The sequence below is a fragment of the Arvicola amphibius genome, chromosome 12 (genome assembly GCF_903992535.2).
Source record: "Arvicola amphibius chromosome 12, mArvAmp1.2, whole genome shotgun sequence".
Taxonomy (NCBI): domain Eukaryota; kingdom Metazoa; phylum Chordata; class Mammalia; order Rodentia; family Cricetidae; genus Arvicola; species Arvicola amphibius.
Window position 1 is genome coordinate 46,438,249 of NC_052058.2, and position 24,051 is coordinate 46,462,299.

The window sequence follows — 24,051 nt, forward strand, 5'->3', positions numbered from 1 at the left end:
TGATGGGGCTAGAAAGCCATGCCAAAGGTGCCTGCTGCCATCAGTCTGCCATCCCTTGGTCTGACCCCCAGAAAGAGCGGTTTCTGCTAGCTGTCCTCTCATCTCCGCAGGCACACCATGTTCACCATATTATGTGCGCACACGCATACACCTGCACACAAAACAAGAATTTTAAAAAAAATTTAAAACTCTTTGAAAGAAAGGAGGATAGTTCAGAATGCCAAGATAGAACAGGGATGATCAAAGACATCCTTCGAAAGAGAATCTGGTATCTTTTCCAAAGATGAGTTCTCTTCAAAGTATCTATCACCTTCTGGACACTTAGAGCTCTGAAAAGAACAAGGTCTTCTGCATCTGGTAGCTTATTTAATAACGATCTTAACCATTTAAAAATTCTGGTTCATTCTGACCCAAAGAAAACAAACCAGGGGTTTAGGGAAATGACAGTGAAATCCCAACTCAAGGCTTAAGCCAACAATGATAGTTATTACACAACCCAAAATCAGTGATGTGAACGAGAATAGCCAAAGGCCACAGAAACAGCAGACGTCAATTTATTTTTAAAGCTAAGGCATCTTTTGTTTGTTTTGTATTAAAACAGGGTCTCTCTATATAGCCCTGACTGTCCTGTGATTCACTATGTAGACCAGGCTGGCCTAGTGATTTGCCTGCCTCTGCTTCTGCCCCTAGAGTTAGGATTAAAGGCATGTACCACCATGACAGGCCCACTAAGGTATTTTAGATATGTCATCCATAACATCTAAATTTTTTGATTCATAATGCCCCTGATTCCTTCAGCATTTAACTTGTTTTTCCTATAAAGAAAAATCAACATAGATATTGTGGTAGCTTGAATGTACTCATAGGGAGTGGCACTATTAGGAGTGTGGCATTGTTGGAGTGGGTGTGACCTTGGAGGAAGTGTGTCACTGTGGAGGCAAGCTTTGAGGTTTCCTATGCTCAGGATACCGTCCAATGAGTCAGTTGACTTCCTATGGCCTGCAAGATGTAGGACTTTCAGCTCCAGCACCAAATCTGCCTGAACGCTGCCATGCTCCTCGTCGTGATGATAATGGATTGAACCTCTGAAACAGTGGGCCAGCCATCCCAGTTAAATGTTTTCTTTATAAGAGCTGCCGTGGTCCTGGTGTCTCTTCACAGCAACAGAAACTCTAACTAAGACAGACACCAAGTCAGAATCTTTCACTGCACACAGAGTTGGAAGTGCAACCCAGTAGCACAGCAATGGCTTACCATGTGTGAGATCCTGAATTCCATTTACACCAGTGTGGTAGAGAGGGGCACGCACATTGGACAACTAAAGTCATAGGTGGACCTTCTAACTGAAATGGAGGAGGTAATGACATACTTTTTAGGGACGATGAACTAGAAAACATGTTTTCATTTCTTAGCTTAGTTTTCTCATTTAAACTAGAAATGAAAAACAAATGTTAAAAACATTGCGTTCACAGAAAAAGCAGTTCCTTGTTCCCTTCCTGCACAATAGCCGCCACTGCTGTTCTGCCGAATACAGTGTTTCCAACCTCCGTAAGTGGCTACAACATGAGAATCACTCACTCACACCTCTTCCAGTTTGGAAAACTTGATTTTTAAAAAGAATTTTACATGATAATACCTGAGCTGTATGGAAATAATGCATATTATTAGCATATCCCACAATCATACGGATTCACTCAGAAATGTTTTAATGGTTTTATAAACTAATCTTGTGGGTTAATCAATGGGCTCAGAACTCCATGCAGAGAACTCTAGCCCTCAGAACACCTCTATTAGGTAGGCAACATCCAGTTGGAAATGAGAAGACCAATAGGGAAGGAGACACAGAGTGCAGAAACCAAGCTTGAACTTCACTCTGTTTTTAATCAGAAGCTGTGTTTTTCCCACCAGGTTCTGCTGGCGAACAAAGCACAAACACACTTCCTCAGCATCATTATCTCCCAGGCAAATTGCAAAATTGCTACAGAGAAATGAGTAGAGTTAAAGGAACCGTTTATTTGAAGGCTGGTGTCAAGCGCAACTCTGCTTATTAGATTGCAGTTTACCTAGCACAAACCCTCAGCTACGATAAAGTCAGTCACAGAGCAGCCAGAACTAGCACGTCAGGCTGTCGTGCCTTGTGTGTATACACGACTTACCAACTAACTGCCAAAGCTAAGTTTTTGGAACAAAAATGGAAGTGCCTTTGTACCTTGGACACCACCCAATCAGACTGAAGACAATTTCTGGAAGCTCAAGGATCTAGGTTTTTCGTTTTGGTCTTAGAAATGATTGTTTCCCATGGATGCTGGGAAAGGGTAACACTACCGGATGGGAGTGCAAATGTGCAGCCACCATGGAAATCAGTGTGGCAGTGCCAGAAAAAGCTGCAAATTGACCATGTGATCCAGCTATACCACTCCTAGACTTCATACCCTATCCCAGAGAACTCATACATGCTTGCTGCTGCACTCTTAGCAAAAGAGCAGAAATAGACTAGTGTCCATCAGTGGAGGAATGGGCAATGAAAATGTAGTATATTGCACAATGGAATTCTATTCATGGTTAAGATAAATGAATTTTTGAGAATTACAAGTATAAATGAAGCTAGAAATGATTATTTTGAGGTAACCCAGACTGGGAAGGACAAATGCCAGATATTTGTTCTCTCTCATTTGAGGATGCTAGCTTTGAATCTTTAGATAGATGTGTTTAAACTGAAGGCCACAGAAGGGAGGAGAGAGTAAGGGGACGTGAGAGGAACAGGGTCTCAGGAAGGGGCCAGAACAATGGTGGTATGAAGGGGAAAAGGAAAGACTAATTGTGGCTCTTGGGAAGCCAGAGTAGAAGAGGGGAAGCTAACATAAAGAGCTTTGTGGAGGTTTCCTAGAAAGCACACATACACATAAAGGGGCTTAAAGGAGTCATCCAACAATACACAAGGAGTGGGGAGTGGAAAGGGACGACATCCTCAGATATCCCAGGGTATCAAATAAAAAACCCAGAGCCAGGAATGAGCTACCTTTTTCTGAAATATTGGTCCGTGAGTTCCTACAGACTCAACCCCTAAACTATAGGCTCTTGGTCATCCTGTGGAAGCTGACAGTAAGACCCTACTGCTGAAAACACCACATACCTTACACACTGCGCATAGAAAAATCTACTGGTAATGGCCTGGAAGCTGCGTCCCTACTTGCCAGCTACAAGCAGTTTCCAGGGTGTCAAGAGGGTTGATGGTGCTAGAGGTGGGGAAAGACAGCACCAGTCCTGCCCAGCTGGACTGACGAAAGATCCACAACTGGCCTGACGAAACACACCTACAGGTATGAAGGTGGCATGAACATTATGGGTGTAGTCAACCAATTTTTGATTACATATAAAGCCTGCTCCACAATATGGACCCTATATCTAATATTGATAACTGGGACAAAAACACGTGGCTTCTGGGTGAAAGGCTCTAGAAGAGGACCCAACATTACTATTCTGCTAAACGAACATAGTAATAAACTGTCCCTTGCATCCTTAGCTTCACGCTCAGTGATCTTTGCTTTTACATATAGGACTAGGTCTCCTTTGTTGGCTTTTGTGGGGACCCACGGATTTGGGCATAACACAGGTAAAATAAAATGAACAAATCTAAAAAAAAAATTATTTGCTGACCCCTGAAGGTCTACAGACCAAAATAACTCTTGAGCTGAAAGCGAACCTGAGAAAAGCTTATACAAGTCGGGCTTGTGGGCAAGACTATGGTGCATGTTCTTGACTGACGGCTGATGTGGGAGATCCTAGCTCATGGGAGTGTAGCACTGCTGCTGGGCAGGCTACGCTGAGATGCTTACCACAGCAGTAGAAGCCCTGAGACAGCAAGGACACAGACCAAAGCCCTGGCTCTCTTGCCAGTCTTTATGTTTTCCAAAGGCAAATGCTAAATAAATACACTAAGTTCCTTAACTAATACCGCCCATTCTCAGAACAGAAGGAGCTAATGCTGGGCCTAAACTACTGAACCTATGGCCTACAATTTCAGGTCAGCTGTCTGGCAGCTTAAAGCATGTTACTTCCCAGTTCTGTTTCTGCCCGTCAAGATTTCCCTTTAAAGAAAGCAAAGCAAAGCAAAGCAAAGCAAAGCAAAGCAAAGGAAAGGAAAGAGGAAAGGAAAGGAAAGGAAAGGAAAGGAAAGGAAAGGAAAGGAAAGGAAAGGAAAGGAAAGGAAAGGAAAGGAAAGGAAAGGAGTAGAACAGAAGAAGCTTGGGTACAGCCTACTTTAACATTAGCCTATAAAAAGATCATTTCTAAAGTTCACAGCCAGATGTCCTTTCAATGTATATCATACAATAAAAGGAATCCTGAGATGTTCAACTCATAGATTCTTATCAATGCCATAATAAATTAAAGTATATGGTTTGAAGAAAACTCCAGAGCCTTCAAAAGGCTCAGGTATTTCCTACTACTCAGTCTTCCATCACCTGAGCCGAGAATGTTCAGAAATGTTTACTTTCAAGTGTTACTTATGGTTTTATTGCCTTAAAAACTTTCTAGCCCTGCTTAACAAAATTGTGAGCGATCAAATAAACTTTCTAAAGTGTATGGCCATTGGCTCACCTGTGAAAACCTGACCTGTCTCACGGAAGTTTAAATCATAGGGGGCAGAGCAAGGTTCTGATGAAAACGTTAACCACTATTTGACATCACCAAATACCGTTCCAAAGTCAGCAAGGTGCTGCTAAGATCAAGACATGCCTTTTTAAAAGCAACCTTTTACTACTTGACAGTTTCCTTTCAAACAAGAAATAGCCCCACCAAAATGTTGGGGTGCCTATGCAGGCAGCCCTGGCTGGCCCCAAACTCCTTAGACCCAGATTGGCCTCAGCTCATGGACCAGATGGGATTAAAGGCATGGCCACCACCGCCTCGCTGAGTTTAAGATTACTATTACCCTTCCTCTCACATCGATGAAATGAACAGATCTAAAGTCCAAGTTATGAACAGCCTTTATGGCAATACTCTTTCAAGAAGTCAGGGACTGCAGCTTCAGCTTTTAGAACAGGTCAGTTATGCCTCAAAAAAATCTTCATTCAAGGTATCTTCTGCCTGTGTGACAGAAGTCAGTAACGTATTTGACAATATACATAGTTGTACATAGAGGTTAAAAACCACTTTGCTACCATACACTGAATGATCCCAGGTTTTCTGCTAAAAAACTGAGAGAACACAGGGCAGATGCATGTACCCCACTTCGGAAAAGAAATCTGAACAATGAAACTGACCCCCACACAATTGCTTTATGCAGAATCGGAAGACGCAAGGGACTTTGGGATCACGAAAACCTGGGTTCCAAAGTCGAACACGCATCTGGGTGTAACTCTAGCCTATTGGAGATCAAGTCAGCCATACCCCTAGGGGCTTGTCTCCCACATCTCACATGGTTCCATTTAGGAGACACTCATCAAAGCTGAATCACAGTGATCTTCCCAGAGAGACGACGGTAGAACCTGCAGCGCGTGCCCAGGAATTGTGTACTCTACGTGGGGGCCAGCCAGGAAATCTAAGTCTGGGCAGGTCACCCAAAGGAAGTTCTTTACTTCCAACCATTATCACCTGGGACTCTGGCCATCGATGAATTTAAATGGAGTCTGGAGTCTCAATAGTTTACCCTGAGACAATCCCTGGCAGGCCGAGATGGCCCGACCCCCCACCCAAGAGCAGACCATTCAAAGGAAATGCCTGGCATTCCAAGAGCTGTGGATGGAGACACCTGCCAGTGCACCTCTACAGGACACCCCTAGACAAATGTCAGCCAATCAGGGGCCCTAAACCTCAGAGACTCCCTCACCCCCACCTCTACTACTATAAAATTATAAAATCCTTATTCTTTTTTTTTTTTTTTTTTTTTTTTTTTTTTTTGGTTTTTCGAGACAGGTTTCTCTGGGGCTTTGGAGCCTGTCCTGGAACTAGCTCTTGTAGACCAGGCTGGCCTCGAACTCAGAGATCCCACCTGCCTCTGCCTTCCGAGTGCTGGGGTATTCTAATTGAGCTTGGGGCTCTCTGGATATTCCAGTACGGTGGACGTGCAGAGAGACCGAGTTTGCAAACTTGATTAAAATACAGGCTCTTTGCTTTTACATATGGGATCCCAAGCAAGGTTTCCAATGGCAGCGCCACCTCCCCCGACACTTTCTGCTTTCGACTTCCCGTTAAGAAGCTTTCGGTTAAAGGCAAAGATAAGATGAAAATGATGGCGCCTCATCTGGATTCCAGCACCGTGGAAGAACCGGGTGAGGGGCGAGGACCGCAGGGACCTAAGCTCCCGGTCCTGCGTAAAGTCCTCCCGGAGGTCGCCAAGTTTCTTTCCTCCACTTCCCCGGCACCTGCCAGAGCTCAGAACCGGAGGCTGGCTTGTCGCGCCCGCCTCGGGGACCCGGGTTCGAGACCCGCTGCGCAGCGCGTGGGCGCCTATCTCCCCCACCGGCGCGAGCGGCCCCCGGCGGCCGGGGATTGACAGTCACCACCCGGAGCGACGGCCGTGGAGACCCCCCACCCCCACCCCGGAGCACGCGCAGCCTCGAGCTCACCTGGCGGCTGGCCGCGGCCTCCAGGGCGGCCTGTGGGCGCGGGCCGGGCGGGACGGCGGGGTGCGCGGGCCAAGCCACCGCCGCCCGCCTCGCCCTTCACCCGCCGGCCGCTCCGCGCCCCCCGGAGGAGAGCGGCGAGCGCGGACAGCGCGAGTCCCGCGGCGGCGCAGCGCGGGGCGGCGCGACTCAGGAGTCGGAGAGGGCGGCCGCGGGCGCCGCCGCCTCCTCCTCCATGACTGTTTACCCGGCTGCATTGTGGGAGTTTGACCTCCGCCGCCAACCGCCGCCTCAGCTCGCGCCGCCGCCGCCGCCGCACACGCCATGGGAGCCGTGACTGACGGTGAGGCCGCCGCGGGGTGCGGGGACGCGGGGGAAGCGGGGCAGTGCCGGGCTCCGGGCCGTCTGGGGTCGGGGTGATGGGGGTGGGGGGCTCCCGGGGCGGCGGCGGAGCTCGGGAGCCCCGGGAGATGAATTGCGCCGCCCAGGGGGCTTCGCAGGCTGGGCTGGGTCGGGCCCACGGGCCGTGCGCTGGGTCCCTCGGAGCGCGGTGGAGCGAGGACACCGAGCTGGGGACAGGCTCCAGCAGACACAGGGGCGTCTGGAGGGCCGCTCGGGAAGTGTGCCTGGGCGACCTACAAGATAAAAAGCGCCACCGGGGATGGAACCGGCGGCTGAGACCGCGGCGGCTCCGGGAGGGAGCGTGGGGAGAGAGGTTTGCAGGCCTGGGTGGATTGGGGGGGGGGGGAATGGATTGGATTGGGGGTGATGGATGGGGGACGGTTGGTGTATGTGGGCTGAAAGCAGAAATAAGGGGACGTTTCGGGGGAGGTGTGGACATTAGCGATGGGCAACCGGAGCCAGAATTTGCTTTGGTACCCACTTGGTAGCAAGGTTTCCATCCATGGCTTGTGGGGCTGGGCTTGAGAGGGGTACCACTAGCTATGAATATCAGTGGAGAAACTGAGGACTGACATCTAGGACATGGGAAGAAAAGCCCAAATATGAGCACTGGTCGAGATGTCTAAGTGGGGGATAGATATAGGGATTTTAACCCTTTTTTGAGGCCAGTGCCGTTTATCAGAAGGTGTTTACCTTCCTTCCGGGCAGCGCTTTATTTAACACAGTTTGCATCCCAGAAGCTAGAGGGATGTTCCATCTTAGACGTTTGTAGTTCGCTGTGGGTGTAACCATTAAATAGTTGGGGTGGAGGGAAGGTGTGTTTATTGTGTATGCGCCTCTGTGCTGTCTCTGGCTGTATCTCTCCCTCCCTCTCTCCCCGTTCCCCAGTCAGAGGATAACTTGCTGAGGTCACTTCTTTCTTTCCACCCTGTGGGTCCTAGGGATTGAACTGAGGTGGTTGTGGTTCCGTTTCTACTGGCGTTTACAAAACTTGGAAGACTTCCTTCCTCTCTTCCTTCGAAGGATAAATAAGTATAGTAGGACTGGAATTACAAATGACCAACCACACGTACAAATCCCAAAATGCGCCGGGTAGTGGTGGTGCACGCCTTTAATCCCAGCACTCAGGAGGCAGAGGCAGGCGGATCTCTGTGAGTTCGAGGCCAGCCTGATGGTCTACAAGAGCTAGTTCCAGGACAGTCACCAAAGCTACAGAAAAAACCCTGTCTCGAAAAACAAAAACAAAACAAAAATCCCAAAATGCTGAAAGAAATTGAGTACATCAGGTATTAATTAGCTAGAACTTAGAAAAAGTTAAGCACCATGGATTTTTATAGTCAGGGAAAGCCATTGGAAAGTTTTTTAATTTGGTTTGCTTTCGTTTGGATTTTTTGAGACAAGGTCTTTCTATGTAGCCTTTGCTGTCCTGGAACTTCCTCTGTAGATCAGGCTGGCCCTGGAATTCACAGAGATCCCCCCTAGTTCTGCCTCCTGAGTGCTGGGACTAAAGGTACTTGCCACCACACCAGTCCAAGCTTTAAGTATGATGCGATCAGATCTGCTTTTGTGTAATTAATTGGAGTATTTCTTTGCAATGCTGAGAACAGGGCCACAATTTTATTCATTTTGGAAAGTGTTTTACTTCTTATCCTGATCTATATCCTCAGCTCCTACACGTGAGGAAATGGGAAGGGTTGCTGAAAACACCCCCTTCACTAACCTTCACATAGCGCTGTAGCTGGTGTCCGCCAGTGTCCTAATTATTCCTGTTTTATAGATGAAGCTGCTACTCAAAGAAATTAAGTAACTTGTCCAGAGTTGCAATAGTAGTAAATTCCAGAACCTGAGCTTAAAAACCAAGCCCCCACACCTCTCTCGTGTGTGTGTGTGGGGGGGTATGTAGGTATGTATGTATACACACCACGTGGGTCTGGTGTCTGGAGTTCAGAAGAGTGTCCTATCTGTAGTACATGGTTCTGAGCTAGTACATAGGTGCTGGGAATTGAACCAGTACCTCTGGAAGGACAGCCTGACTGTGCTCTTAGCTGCTGAGGCATCTCTCTGCCTGGCCAGTGTGGTCTGAGTGCAGCTCCTGCTGCAGTGGTGCTAGTGAGAGGTGATGGAGCCAGCCCTCCAACCAAGGGACTTCAGTAAGTGAGCAGAAGTCATACCAATTTCTGGGCTGGTCAGATGTTTCTTAACTGCATTATTTTGTGCCTTGCTCCAAAGGAGTGGTGCATTTGTTGTGTGAGGGAAGGGAAGGAATGATGAGCTATAAACTTGCCAACTTCAGCCCCTCACCCTTAGAGGCCACAGGAAGCCCACTTTAAAACTGCAACTTCTGGCCTTGTGGCGATAACTTAGCTTCTTTGAGGCTGAGTTTTGTTCTCTGTAAATTAAAATAATAATAAAATCTACCTCAGAATGCTGTTTTAAAAATAAAGGGCATTGTGCTGAATCAAACACATGGTAATAGTCAGCACATATTTCTTAATACAGATGTGACTTTACTAACCTCTACCACTCCCCTAGGGAGAACTGTATCTGCACTGATTGCCATTTCCTACCTTGTTTGGGGAAGATAATTGAACTAAAGTAATTACTAAGGAAGCAGTCAACAAATATGAGGTACTAGGTACAGAAGGAAATTAGAGGGGTGATACTGGGATCTAGACAGCATTATCTGTGTGTGCGTGTGTGGGTGTGTGCGCGCATCTGTGTTTGTGTGCATGTGCACATGTGTGTGCGAGTGTGTCTGTGTGCGTGAGTGTGCCTTGTGTGCTTTTGTGTGTGTGCGCATGTGCTAGTAGGGATTGAAGCAAGACTCCTTTGCATGTTATGCAAGCACTCTGCATCCCCAGCTTGCTCACATGCAGAAGAGCCAATGGGGATTGAGGAGGTCCTGGGGAGTTAGTGACTTAGGCAAGGGGCAGCTCATTTCTGACAAAACCACTCCTAAGTTTGGCCAACTAAAAGCTGGTTAAGATATGTCACTGGTAATTTCAATTATTCTAACAGCCCATGTGTTGTAGGTGATAATTTAAAGTGTGTTGAATTGTGTCAGAGCCCATTTTGTAGTACAGAGAACATTAAGTAGATATGTTGGTGTCTAGAGTAACGGATGGAAAGTGAGAAAATGGGGAAATGTCCCACTTAATAGAGCAGTTTGACCTTACAGCTCTCATGCACATATACTTATTAAATTTAAAATGATTTTAATATGCTCATAAACAATATGACAGAATAATGGCACTATTCAATAATGTAATTGTATATCTTTTCCAATGAAGGCAAAGATGACAGTGGTCATCTGTAAATGGACGATGATACATAGACTTTATGGGTCACTTCAAGGATACAGAGTGGTAATTGACGTAAGCACTTTGAAAGTGAATGGCTGTTCATTAGCTAAGCTGGTTCAGCTCTCAGTGAGCAGAGACAAATGGAGTGAACATTGTAGAAGCGTTTGCCGCCACGGCAGTGGTCACTTTAAGCTCTTCTGTTCACCAGGGGCAGTACATTACATTCATCCCATTCGCACCTGTGCACGTGGACTAACTAGTTCAAATATTGAATAATTTCTCTTTAGCTAAGGTACGTTTTTAAAGCAAAATTGAAGTTTTATCTTTAATTATACAATTGTGCAATCCCACTTTCACTTGCTAAATACTGGGATTGTGGGCGTGTCTGCCTTAAAATTTTTTAATTTTGATTTTACTGTGAATAGTTTGTTTAAACGGGACATAAGTACCTCAGATGAGAGCTGCATTTACATGGTAGGAGTCAAGTTCCCTTGTTTATTTATTCTGTCTCCTTGTATATATATTGTTATTGTTGACCTAATGATTTTAAAGTTCATGAAGGGTGGGGACAGGAGTTCTGCCATGAGGAGTGCAGCAGATGGGCATATGTAATTAGTCTTTTTTTTTTTTTTTAAGATTTATTTATTTATTACATATACAGTGTTCTGCTTGCACGTATACTTACAGGCCAGAAGAGGGCACCAGATCTCACTACAGATGGTTGTGAGCCACCATGTGGTTGCTGGGAATTGAACTCAGGACCTCTGGAAGAGCAGCCAGTGCTCTTAACCTCTGAGCCATCCACAACACACGAGTGGGGGTGATACAATGATAAATCTAATAGGAATCTATGTAAACATGTTCATAGTGTCTCCTCAAGTTAGTATCAATAAAGTAGTTTCTAAGCAGTTTTTGCTTATTTGCTGGGAGTAGCACAAGCAACCAGATTATTTATGAAGGCTTCAATCATAGTAATTTAGGAAGTCAAAAGCGCTTTAGGAGCCTGGAGTGGTTGTGCACCCCTTTCCTTAGTCCCAACACTCTGGAGGCAGGCAGATAACTCTTGAGTTTGAAGCCAGCCTGGTCTGCAGAATGACCAGAGTGGCTTTGCCAGCTAGGACGACACACAGAGAAACCCTGTCTTAGGGGAAAAAAGAAAACATTTTAGGTATGTTCAGTATAGTGTCTAAATGAGGAGGTGTTGCTGAAGAAAAAAATGCTCCTGCCGTGTGTGTTAGGAATAGAGAGAAGGAAGCTGTTCTCAGCCTGGGAATGTACCTTTCTCTTCATTGCTAGCGTAGTCTCTACAAGGTGTGTGCTACAGCAGTAATTCTTGTCTGCTTTTCTAGGCAGTAACTGTCCATACAACATTTAAGAAAGGAGTGCTGTGACCTTGCTATAAGTTAGAGGCAAACAATCATAACTGGGCAATTTTTTGAATACAGAGTCCATATTTACATAGATACATAGTTGTATGTCTAGCTAAGTATCTTCATTTACTCATGTAACGCTTCTAGGGCATTGCAAGCTGTGGGTTAAAATTTAATATAAAGATTTAAAAGGGTAATGTGTGAGGCGTTTTCCTACAGACTGACATTGTTTTCTTTCACTTTTGTTTTCAGTGTGATTCTCAACAGTCCGCAAACTAGATAGTTTTATTCTTTTTTACCGATGAAGTTAGGAGCTGATCTCAAGTGCTCATACACAAAGCATACTTTGGGTACACAACCAAAACCTTTGTCTCCAAGTTTCAGTTTCTGTCCCAGTTTTTAGAAAAACTGTGCTCAGAGAGTAATAGGGCTGAGGTGCAAGGAGGGTCTGAGACTGCCCAGGAAAGAGCCTCTGCAATGCCAGCCCAGTTCCCACATCCCTCTCATGCCCCCTGCCCAGTCCTAACCTGCCTTCTGGAACCTGGGGTTCCTAACTGCCTGTGGCTTGGCAGCCTCCTGACTAGTCATCCTGCCTGTGGGCTTTGCCCAGTTGTCATCTTCCACTCGCTCCTGCCCGTGTACAGCTCAGTCGCCTACCAACAGATACAGCCCTCTCTGAGGGCGGCCTGTAAACTACCATTCCCATCGCCTTGCCCCCCTCATCTGGTCTTCAGGCTCTGGTGCGCCCTTTCCCCAGCTCTAGAGCTCACAGCCTCGGCCTGCGGGCAAGGCATGAAATGGGAAGACTTTAGCCTTCTTTGCTTTTATAACAGAATAACTCCCAGATTTTGAGTACTCTTCTGGTATTTAAGTCAAACTGTTCATTTCTTCACCTTCTGGTTTGTCCTCCAGTGACTGGTTTTTTGCTTTGTTTTGTTTTGTTTTTGTAGTGAGGACCCTCTCTTGATAGCTCCTTTCATTTGTTATTTTATGTCTTCCCAGGATATCTATGCAAATGCAAACATATGTAAATATACTTCTCCCTCCCATTTTTATTTCAATGACAGCATACTATACATTCTTTGTCTTGGATCTTAATTTATCCCTGTATCAAAAATTATTTTCTCATCCTTTGTTTCCAGATTGATAATATCCCATCCTGTTCTTATAACAAAATTTAACTTGTTCACCCACTTTTAAAGACATTTGGGGTGTTTTTCATTTATTATTAAAATGTTATAATATATAAATGGTGTCATTGCTTAATTCAGCTATATCTGATACTGCTGAATGAAACCTGTGTTAGAAATTTTGAGAAAAGTTGATAAAGAGCCACTCAAATCCCACCTGATCTGATTGTCCCCAGCTCATCTGTAATATGTTCTCTTCTAACTACCACCGCTGCCTCAGTGTGTGTGCTGATGCAGATGCTATTTCTGCTCTGAGATTAAGAGGCTTCCTCAGAATTTACTTTTATGCCTTTTGTGCATAAATTTTGCTCACATCTTTTGTATAAGTACTTGTTGCTATGACAATGAAAATAACGGCCGCTCGTCTTTGTTAGTGTTTAATAAAGGCAGTGGTCTTTAAAAGGCCTTTGAGGCATCACAAACCCAATTTTAAAATACTGAAGTCAGGCTGGGCATGGCATCACGCCTTTTAATCCCAACACTCCAGAGGCAGAGGTTGAGTGAGCTCTGTGAGTTCCAGGGCATCCAAGACTCTCTCTCTCTCTCTCTCTCTCTCTCTCTCTCTCTCTCTCTCTCTCTCTCTCTCTCTCTCTCTCCATATATATATGTGTGTGTGTGTATATCAAGACTATGTCTCCAAAAAAGAAAAAATCTTGAAGTCTGTCATGGTACCTCACTCACACCTGTAACAGCAATTAAGAGACTGATACAGAAGGATTGTTGTGTGTTCTAGGCTAGGCTGACCTACATATCTGGGCTGCAGAGAAAAGTCAAGTTGGCTGGGGCTGTTGATTTGGTGTAATTGGCTTCTCAGTGTTTCCCAAATTGGAGTACTGCGTTCATATATGAAGATGCATAGATCTTAAAGTGTTCTCCCAGACCTATCACAAAGCATATTTTAAATATTTTTATTTACTAGACTTAAGATAGTAGTTGTGGTGGTGGCTCCTCTCTGTCTCCTACTGCATTTGTGTCTGACATCCCAGGCATCTAGGAAGAAGGGCAGTGCTTGGGAGGAAAGGAGAGAGGAGCAGAGCACCTGAGCAGCACCATTCCTCCCCGACGCTGAGCAGAGTGGATGCTCCTTCTGTCCCATTTAGACAGTCAAAGTTGTCGTGCATGTTAGCACACACCTTCAGATTTCCCTTCTTAATTCTTGGTGCGTGTGTGTGAGCTCCTGTGCGAGTGTGTGCGTGAGTGCAGGTGCTGGAGAGGTCGGGAAGCACAGAGCCGCGGAGCTGGGATGACAGGAGGCTTGAGTGCCGAGAATGCTTCCTGGTCCTCTGGAAGAGCAGCGCTCATTCCTAACCACGGAGCTCTCCGGCCCCAAGGCTGCCGTTACTCCCAGCACCTGACAGAAGCAGACTGCAATCTCATGTGCGGGGTGTTTGAGGCCAGCAAAGTCTACATAACAAGTTTCAGAACAGCCAGGAGTGCAAAGTGAGACCTTGTCTCAAAAGTGTGTGTGTGTGTGTGTGTGTGTGTTTGTTTGTTTCCCTGTGTAACAAAACAGCCTGGCTCTCCTGCAATTCTCTTTGTAGACCAGGTTGGCCTTGAACTCTCAGAAATCTGCCTGCCTCTGCTTCCTGAGTGCTGGAATTAAAAGCCTGTGCCACCACCACCTGGTGATTTTAATCTTTTAAAGGGCTAAGTTTTATTTATCTGGGTCTCTTGAAATACCATTGTTCGGTGATTAAAGCTTGAAAAATTCGTGTTTTTGAAACATAAAGTTAAATGATCGGATGAATCTGTAGCTTGCACAGCCTTTCAAAAGTTGAAAGTGTCTGTCTAAGGCTGTCCTGACCTGGGCCCATCTCCCTTGCCTGTCCTTACAAACACCTGTGCCTACACACAAGCGCTGTTGTCAGACTTTGCTGTTGATTCATGTTGTCTCTCCAGAAATTATTCATACTTTAAATGTGTATTCAAAGTATTATTCAATTAAAAAGAAAGTGAAAGCCCAGAAAACAAACAAAAATTATAAAATGGTATCTAAGAAAATCATTTGCATCTTTATAGTCCCTTATCAGAAACAATCACTATTACTGTCCATTACCCGTGAATCCCTCCAGAGATATTTTCTGCATGTGTGCACACACTTTACATTTTCTTACACACTGGACAGCGGCATGCTCCACGTCTCAGAAGTTACTTTAATCATCTAAAGAGAGGTTGTGTGAGGTCTGCAGTGCAGTCTTTCACTACAGACAACACTGCTGCGCATGCCGTGCGTACCTGTAACTCCAGCCTCTGCCACAGAGTATCAGAACAAGCTGCATAGCTGCAGAGAGAGATCCTATCTCAGAACCCAAAAGGAAAAGAGAAAAATTCTATGCTTGTGGGAACAAAAAGCTGCATCCATTTCAAGCATCGTTGATTACATCTGTCCCTGCGTGTTTAACAGTGTGTGAGTACAGTTTCTGAGTGTCTTGTCAACAGTGTGGTACATACACATTATGATCTGCTAGATGGAAATAAATTTTCCCCATTTCCTTCTGTCTTTCTGATTATGGCCCAGCACTATTTGGTCCCAGTAAGAACTCTAGCTCAGAACTGCCAACAAGCTGGTTTGGACCCCATTTGTTCTGTCATCATTTGCATTACTTTTGTGTTTTATTTTCTCTTTGCATTGGAGCAAAAAATGAGACGTGGAAGTCAGGTATAGTGGCTCACACCTGTTGTGGAAGGCAGAGGCTGCACAGTGATTTCCAGAGCAGCCTGTACTGGTCAGATAGCAACAACAAAAATGAGAGTTGCTTTAGAGCGTGTAACAGCTACGTTATATCACTTCATGAAGCTGCACTCTTTTCTCTGACCTGCCATGTCTGTCTGAGTTGATACTGCATGCGAGGATTCTTCCTTTCCCCGTCCTCCTGTCAGTGCCTCTCACCTAGCTAGACATACGTCCTGAATAGACCGTGTGCAGTCCTGGATAGATGAGTGCAGGTCTTGGTAGATGTGTGCGGTCCTGGATAGATGTGTGCAGTCCTTGGTAGATGTGTGCGGTCCTGGATAGATGTGTGCAGGCCTGGATAGATGTGTGCAGTCCTTGGTAGATGTGTGCGGTCCTGGATAGATGTGTGCAGGCCTGGATAGATGTGTGCAGTCCTGGATAGATGTGTGCAGTCCTGGATAGGTATGTGCAGCCCTGGCTTCCATTGGTTTGGGCAGATTTTTTTCAAAAGTGGTTCTCTTAACAATTATTGGCTTAGCCTTTCTGTTAGACCTGCAAATTTCCTCTCAGCAACCCATGGAATGCCAGTTCTGAGGGCACAGTTTCACCTGGGCCCTCATCCCAACATACCATAGGTAATCATTTTTCTTTGAGGGGGAAAAAAGACATTTTTAATCGTGACAAGATGGAAATTAAATTTACCAGTTTTACTTTCTTGCTCTCAAGTGGCAGCTCAGCCAGTGGCATTAAATATACTTACACTTAAGTCATTTTCTTTTGGATGAGCAAATGAGTAGTAATACTGGTTGTCTTGGGAATTACCCAAAACCAAATGTTCATTTCAATTCTCACCCTTTTTCCTCTAGACGAGGTCATACGGAAGCGTCTTCTGATTGATGGAGATGGTGCTGGGGATGACCGGAGAATTAATCTCCTCGTGAAGAGCTTCATCAAGTGGTGCAACTCTGGATCCCAAGAGGAGGGGTACTTACTTCCTCGGCTGTTCTATACCAACGTCCTGGTGGAGCATTCTCTAGGCCATGTTAAATAGTTCTCTTCACCTTCCCTATTCAGTGCAGCCACTTCCTGACTGACTATTCTCTTTCCCAGCCTCCTCTGTGTCTATTATAACATGCAGAAAGCGCAGGAGTAAAAGGTGAAACAAAGATTAAATTCAGACTCAATAGTTTGATTACCTTTAATATCAAATCAGTATTTGCTTAATATCTCTAAATGAAGATTTCTCTTTTGTTACTAAGTTAATATTTAAGTTGCTACAAAATGATTACACACTAATTTTTTGAAGTTTTTTCTGGATTTTCTGCTAAAGTGATTGTATTATATAGAGTAGGAAAGTTGTAAGAATAGAATTCTGAAGAAAACTTTATTTATTTGTGCTTTTTTTGTGTGTGTGTGTGTGTCTGTGTGTGTCTGTGTTTATTTATTTTGGTTTTTCGAGACAGGGTTTCTCTGTAGCTTTTGGAGCGTGCCCTGGAACTAGCTCTTGTAGACCAGGCTGGCCTCGAACCCACAGAGATCCGCCTGCCCCTGCCTCCCGAGTGCTGGGATTAAAGGTGTGCATCATAACCAACCGGCTCTGGAAAAAAAAAAAAACTCTTAATCAAAATATTGTTAAGGGTGATTAAAATAATTCAGATGCCTTGAACTGAGCCTATAGTGCTGAGAACGGTAAGCTCACCTTGCCTTTGTAACCAGAGCAGCCTGTAAGTTCAAGTACACCTTATCTATCCAAGAAAGTAGTAAAGGCGGGTGTTCTAAGGTACTTTAAGTAAAACAAATAATTGCCTGAACACGGTTTTATTTAGTTTACAATTTTTTAAAATTCTCTTTCTCTTTTTCATTAGATATAGCCAGTACCAACGTATGCTGAGCACTCTGTCTCAATGTGAATTTTCAATGGGCAAAACTTTGCTGGTGTATGATATGAATCTCAGAGAAATGGAAAATTATGAAAAAATATACAAAGAAATAGGTAAGTACTGTTTCTTAGTATAATTTTTTTGTGGTTTGAGAGAAAAGCTGTCTGGTAATATTTGCACTGTAGTAAAGCTGTCAGTAATTGCAGGGTAATAAAGGGTCTGGTAAAGGTCAGCAGCCACGGTGTCATGTCATAAGATGGAGCATGACGTGTTGTGAATGTCAGCGTCTTGTTTGATCAGTGGAGCTTCTGTTAAAAGGTACAGATTATGCATGTAATTATATAATTACCTTCTTAAAACTCCCTTTCGTGTAGAATGTAGTATTGCGGGAGCACATGAGAAGATTGCTGAGTGTAAAAAGCAAATTCTTCAAGCAAAACGAATACGAAAAAATCGGCAAGGTAAGAATGATTTAAAGGACTTTGTAGGGATATTTTATTCCCGACTACAACTTCTATGACGTTTTTAATATTGAAAAGTAAAATCTACAGTGTGAATCAGTTTATAAAAAAATAGTTATATTTAATTCTTGAAACTGTTACTTAAAATGGAGAAGGCAAGGTATAGTGAAAAAGATTTTTATTTTGCTGAATTTTATTGGCTACCCAAATATTTCTCAGACATTTTTTCTGTCTTTAGATCCTTTTTCCTAAGCGGTGTTGCAGTTTGTCTGCGAAGGTGAGCTAGCTATATGACAGACAGAGGTGTTTATTTGGTGATTTAATGAAGCTACTTTTAAAAAATGGAAAAGAATTTAAACATTTTGTTAAGCACAAAGCAAACAAACATTATCCACACAAGTCCCTCACAGGAATGTTAAGGGTTAGAGGACAGCAGGTTGGCCCAGTGGGCAAAACACTTGCCACCAAGCCTGGCAGCTGAGTTCCTGTGTCCTGTGGAGAGCAGAAGTGGCCATTTTATCCTGGAGCTGAGGCAGCTGTGAGCCACACATGCGTGCTGGGAACCGAACCTGGATTCTGTGAACAGCAGTGTATGCTTTTAACTGCTCAGTCATTGCTCCAGCCTCAAAATCAGTTTAAATGGCAGGGACATTGCTCCTCCTGTCACGTAAATTGGAAGAAGTAAAAATAAAGAGCAATGTTTAAACCGCGTGGTGGTACATACTTGAAATCCCATCACTTGGCTAAGGCAGGAGGGTTACAAATTCTCGGTAAGTCTGGGTCTCATGGAAACTTAACTCTAAGTCATTGAAGTAAATGACAGCCATAACTGACAGTGTTGTGAAAACTAAATGGAAATAGAAAATGTTGTTATTTGATGATGGTGAGGTTTTGTGGCTTCACTTCTGTTTTGTTTTATACTGAAAAATATATTTTTTATAATGTAAAAGATTATTTAAGATAGAATCAGCCTCACTGACTTACTATGCAGTGTCCTGAAACAATGTGTTGCATGTGTTCGTGAGCTAATCAATTCAGTATTTTACTACCATCACCACTACCCCCCTTCTTTAGGTAGCCCCGACTATCCTGAAACTCGCTTTGTAGGCCAGGCTGGCCTCGAACCCCTGCCTCTGTCTCTGCCTCCCGAATGCTAGGACTAAAGGTGAGTGCCACCACTGCCTGGCTTTTTATTCTCCCTTTTAAGAAGTGGCTTTGCATCTAGTTACAGGATGTGTGAAGTTTCAGTGGCTAATTTATAGCAAATATACCAGCTTACAATAATAATAATAATTATCAGTATCAGTATCAATAATAATATCAATCCTAAATGATTTTAAATGTGCAGTATTTTTTTAAGTTTTAAAATTAATTTATGATTTCATAAGAACAGTTAGCAGAAGTTACATGACTTAATGTGGCAATTTCCGTGGAGCAGAAATAATGACATGAATTTGAAATCACTTCAGATTCTGAAATGTTTACATTAAAATGAGGAGAAAGTGCTGTCCACTAGATGTTCATGAAGATGATATGCTTGTTTGTAATCTTATATTGTTTTAAATTATACTAATAAACTTAGTTCTTCCAGATTTTTAAGTCAACCAAGCTAGCAATTGAAAACAAATAGGAAAAGTTCATGCTGTGGGAAGTTTTACTCTTTTGGTTTTTTGGGGGGCCTGCCACCCAGCTCCCAGATAAGTCACATTCGGAGACTTATTCTTAGTTATGAGTGCCTGGTCTTAACTTGGCTTGTTCTTGCCAGCTTTTCTTAACTTAAATTATCCCGACTACCTTTTGCCTCTGGGCTTTTATCTTTCTCTATTTCTGTATACCTTTCTTTCATAATTGCTCTGTGACTGGCTGGATGTGTGGGTAGCTGCCCCTGATGTCCACCTCTCCTTGTGTCTGGCTTTTCTTTCTCTTACTCCTTGTTCTCTCTTTATAGTCTGTGTGCTAGCCCTGCCTATCCTTGCTTCTGCCCTGCTATTGGCCATTAATCTCTTTATTAGAACCATCAGGTGTTTTAGGCAGGCAAAGAATCACAGCTTCACAGTTGTTCAAATGCAGCATAAAGAAAAGTAACACACATAAAAATAATATTCCCAGCAAATTCAGTCAGATAAACTAATAGAAGCAAGGGCTACATCTGGTATCTCTGGCTCTTCAAATGGATGTCTTGTTTTTGCTTCCTTGGTCCTCAGTCTTTTGGGGCTGACCAAAATGGAGATCAAGGTCACACAGCAGGATATGGGAGATTTCCTTCATCTTCTTCATCTCCAAAGGAATTGTATTAATGTTGGTGATCATCACTTCCAGTTTTTGCTTGTGCTCATGAGTATTCTTAAACATCCTTCCACATTGTAATCCATCACTGAAAGAAGTCAGGAACAGAAACAGGGCAGAAATCTGGAGGCAGGAGCTGATGCAGAGGCCTTGGGGGATGCTACTTATGATTTGTTTCCCATAGCTTGCCATTTTTGGGGTTGAGATAGCATTCTCAGTGTTACAGCCCTGACTCCTGGAACTTGAGGTGTAGACCAGGCTGGCCTCACACTCCCCGAGGTCCACCTGCCTGTGCCTTCTAAGTGCTGGGGTTAAAGGCGTGCGCCATGCCGGGCTCATTATTGTCATTTCTTTATTAATTTAAGAAAGTGAAGTTCTGATAATCCAGGTTCAAAAAGCTCCTTAATTTGTCAAATATTTTCATGTCTTTCAGAATATGACGCTTTGGCAAAAGTGATCCAGCATCATCCTGACAGGCATGAGACACTGAAGTAAGTTTAGAGCATTACAGGGAGCTGCCTTTCTACAGATAGTTGGAAAATTCCTCAGGCAAAGACAATGATAATATGCATATAAAAATCACAAAAAGGACAGGTAGAACCTGACAAAGCAATACTACTCCGGAACAGGTGACATGACCCAGGAAGGAGCCAGCATCCAAGGGGAAGTATCTGACATCCCAAACCATAGATAAAGTTACTAAACATCCCTGAGTCCTGAATTCACCCATTCTCCTCATCTAATCTCTTTTGTGATAACCAGCTTTGGGGACGCCCAGATTTGTTTGTTAGCAAAGGTGGGGCATGCTGTCTTCCTGCTCAATAGCTGTCTTCTGTAGAAATTTCTATGTGGTCTGTGAGCAGGTAATTTTGTGGGACTGACTCTATGTAAATTTGACTGCTAGAACAAAGAGTGAATGGTGTGTCTCTAAGGCCTCCTGGTGTGGGGAATGGAAAGGTCATTCTGTTGCCCCTGTAGGAGAAGTTACACTGCTGAGGTGTTTTGGGAATGAATCCCATTCTGAAGGGAGAATCGAGGCCTCACAAGGTTTCCACAGATATGACAGTGACTTTTCCAAAAGACAAGTGTTCCTGTAGCTCTGCAAAATGGGTTATTCCATGTGGACATGTATGTTTACACTTCCTGTGGATTTGCCTGTTGGTGTGTCAGCTGTACGTTCACTGTCTAGCCTTGTGGGCTCCAACACAGAATTGTTGAAGATCTATTGTGTATTTCATTTTCAGATAAGCACATAGTGTACATCAAAAGAAAGGGGCAGTCATATTTCAGTATTACAGAATCTCGCGCTGCTTGATTAGATTATCGCCTCTCTCCAGTGGCACTACCTGGAGATCCAGGATAAGTTCATGGAGTGTGCCTAAGAGGAAACAGATATGTGTGCCAATGCAGACTGTACTAGACACACATTTTGTAACAGCTCAAGACATAAACAGGAAAAAGACTTAATAAATTTCAAATTATGAAACATATACATTTCATTTATGAAAAGAAACTCTCAAATGTTATGTACTAATACTGTTAATTATTCAGAGATACAAATGATGCATCTAAGAGAATTAGAATAATACACAGATTATCTGAGTAGGAAGTAGAGGGGGAGAAATAGGTGTGAGATAGGAAATTGGGAGTCAGGTTCAGAGAGCATTTTAGTTAACTGGCAGAGTTTTTCTTTCTTTACCAAAAGAAAAACTGAAGTTGGTGTGCAAAATGTGTCTGTTCATGGATTTTAGTCTACATGACATTTTCTTGTCATTTTAAAATTTGTATCTAAACTAGTTGTAATAAATACATTACAATTTAAGAGATCAGAAATTATCCTCAGTTTCAAATATCTTACCACAGGAGTGTTAGATTCCTTATTCTGTCCTTTCCTCTTATGTGTTATGGATGCTTTGTCTGCATGCATGTCATGTCTGTGAACCACTTGTATGCTTGGTGTCCATGGTGGCCAGAAGAGGGTGTCAGATGCCTGTGACTGGAGTCACAGACAGTTGTGAGCCACCATATGGTGCTGGGAATAGAACCCGGGTCCTCTGGAAGGGAAGCAGGTGCTCTTAACTGCCAAGTTATCTCTCCCATCTCTCAAGACCCTTTTATTTTCAGAATATTATTTAGTGACCAAAATAATTATAAATTGTCTTAAGTAACAAAATATGACATTGTTTATTTTGTTGTTTCCCCACAGGGAGCTAGAGGCTCTGGGCAAAGAACTAGAGCATCTCTCACATATTAAAGAAAGTGTTGAAGATAAGGTATTTGAATATATCCATAAGCCTTTATGTGTATGCATGTACATGTGTGCATGCGTGTGAGAGTGTGTGTGTGTAGACCAACTTATATATAAGTTGTTTCTTCTTAACACAGCTGGAATTGAGACGGAAACAATTTCACGTTCTTCTTAGTACCATCCACGAACTTCAACAAACATTGGAGAGTAAGTAAAAAACCATTTCAAAATTACTGCTTATGAAGATTTTTAAATGTTTAGGCTGTGTCTTTTAGAAGAATACCTTGGCTAGAGAGTCTACGTCCAGGATCTAGTGGTATAACTGGATGGCAGTAGAACACTCATGTGTTCAAACTTTCCGCATGCATGCAGAAGAGTAGTGATGTAGTGTGTGCTGTGCACACATGGCTAGTAGTGAGGACACTTCAAGTCTGTGCTGTGCACACATGGCTAGTAGTGAGGACACTTCAAGTCTGTGCTGTGCACACATGGCTAGTAGTGAGGACACTTCAAGGATGACGGGGAGTGTTTCCTGACTAAGGATTCGGGACACGGGCAAGGTATGTTAGGCTGCCTACATGCCTAGCAAGTGGGGTACTCCAAGATTTTGAAGACTTGATTTTTCTTGTGACTATAAACAACTGGAATTGTCTGTGTTCCCTGATAATGATAGTCTTAAAAAAAAAAAAAAATCAGGCTGAGACCTAGGTATCAGTTTGTTTTTAATGAAATCTATCACACAAATTTTATATTCTTAGTAATGAGTAAGCATAACTGAATCGGAATTTTTAAATGAATCACATTTGTGTGTGTGTGTTTGGGGGAGAGGGTTGCGTACATTACTATGGCATGGGTGTGGAGGCCAGAGGCCAGTCTGTAGAAGTCAGTTCTCTTTCCCCATGTGGGTCCCAGGATCCAGCCTAAATCGTTAGGCTCAACAAGATGTGCCTTTACTTGTTGAGCCATTTGCAGCCATAACTTGCCATTTTGCCATCTTTGTTTTAAATGTATTTGCTAATACAAAATAAAACTTTTCATGCACGTGCTGGCCATAAAATGCAGGCGACGTTGAATAAAGTTCTGTGTCTTTTTACCTGCAGATGACGACAAGCTGTCAGAGGTGGATGAAGTTCAAGAAAGTACCATGGAAACAGACTCTAAGCCGTAGATGAGCTGACTGTCCCCAGTCACAGGGACAGTGGAAAGCTGCATGGGCTTACTGGGTTTGCTTTATTGTGCTTTCGACATGCTTCAACTTTGGCAGTGAAATGCTTTGCTTTTAAATATTAATTCATCTCTCACTCATATTCCTTCACAAAAAGGCAGTGTATTTGGTGTATGTGTGTTTTCTAAATGCATTTTTATCCTTAAAGGTAAAATTCAACATCTGAAAACATTTAACAAAATGTCTCAAGCTGGATCTTTGTTCTTATTCAAAACTGGGTAGCTGGTAACAGGTGCCTCATGAAATCAGCTGAGGAGTCCGAGAAGATCACGTTTGGGATACACATGAGGAAGCACTTTTGAAAGTGAGGGGCCATGGGTTTCCACTCTGTTAGGAATTGCTGGTGTATGAGATCAGTCCATCTGCATTGCTTTTCTATGTCTCTCTCTGTTAGTGCTTGAGAAATGTGTTTAGTAAATGTTTCCTCTCCACTCTTTAGTTCTTTAG

The 24,051-nt window shown here is 43.6% G+C and overlaps 1 protein-coding gene across 2 annotated transcripts; it reads left to right on the plus strand.

Moving 5' to 3' along the window:
- Positions 1–6,755: 6,755 nt before the first annotated feature.
- Positions 6,756–24,035, plus strand: Thoc7 (THO complex 7). Of its 2 annotated transcripts, XM_038349200.2 has the most exons (8): positions 6,756–6,909; positions 16,371–16,488; positions 17,370–17,497; positions 17,759–17,845; positions 20,565–20,622; positions 22,338–22,404; positions 22,517–22,586; positions 23,480–24,035. In XM_038349200.2, the coding sequence occupies exons 1-8, from the start codon at positions 6,891–6,893 to the stop codon at positions 23,545–23,547; spliced, it is 615 nt and encodes a 204-aa protein (XP_038205128.1). In that variant the 5' UTR covers positions 6,756–6,890; the 3' UTR covers positions 23,548–24,035. The 2 variants fall into 2 exon arrangements, with proteins under 2 accessions (XP_038205128.1, XP_038205129.1); XM_038349201.2 differs by lacking the exons at positions 6,756–6,909; positions 16,371–16,488 and adding an exon at positions 16,522–16,660.
- The last annotated feature ends 16 nt before the right edge of the window (positions 24,036–24,051 follow it).

Bases quoted from the DNA above. Each gene is read 5' to 3' on its own strand.
- Thoc7 (XM_038349200.2), top strand. The intron at 17,846-20,564 runs GTAAGAATGATT...CATGTCTTTCAG, and splicing joins AATACGAAAAAATCGGCAAG to AATATGACGCTTTGGCAAAA. The intron at 22,405-22,516 runs GTATTTGAATAT...TTCTTAACACAG, and splicing joins AAGAAAGTGTTGAAGATAAG to CTGGAATTGAGACGGAAACA.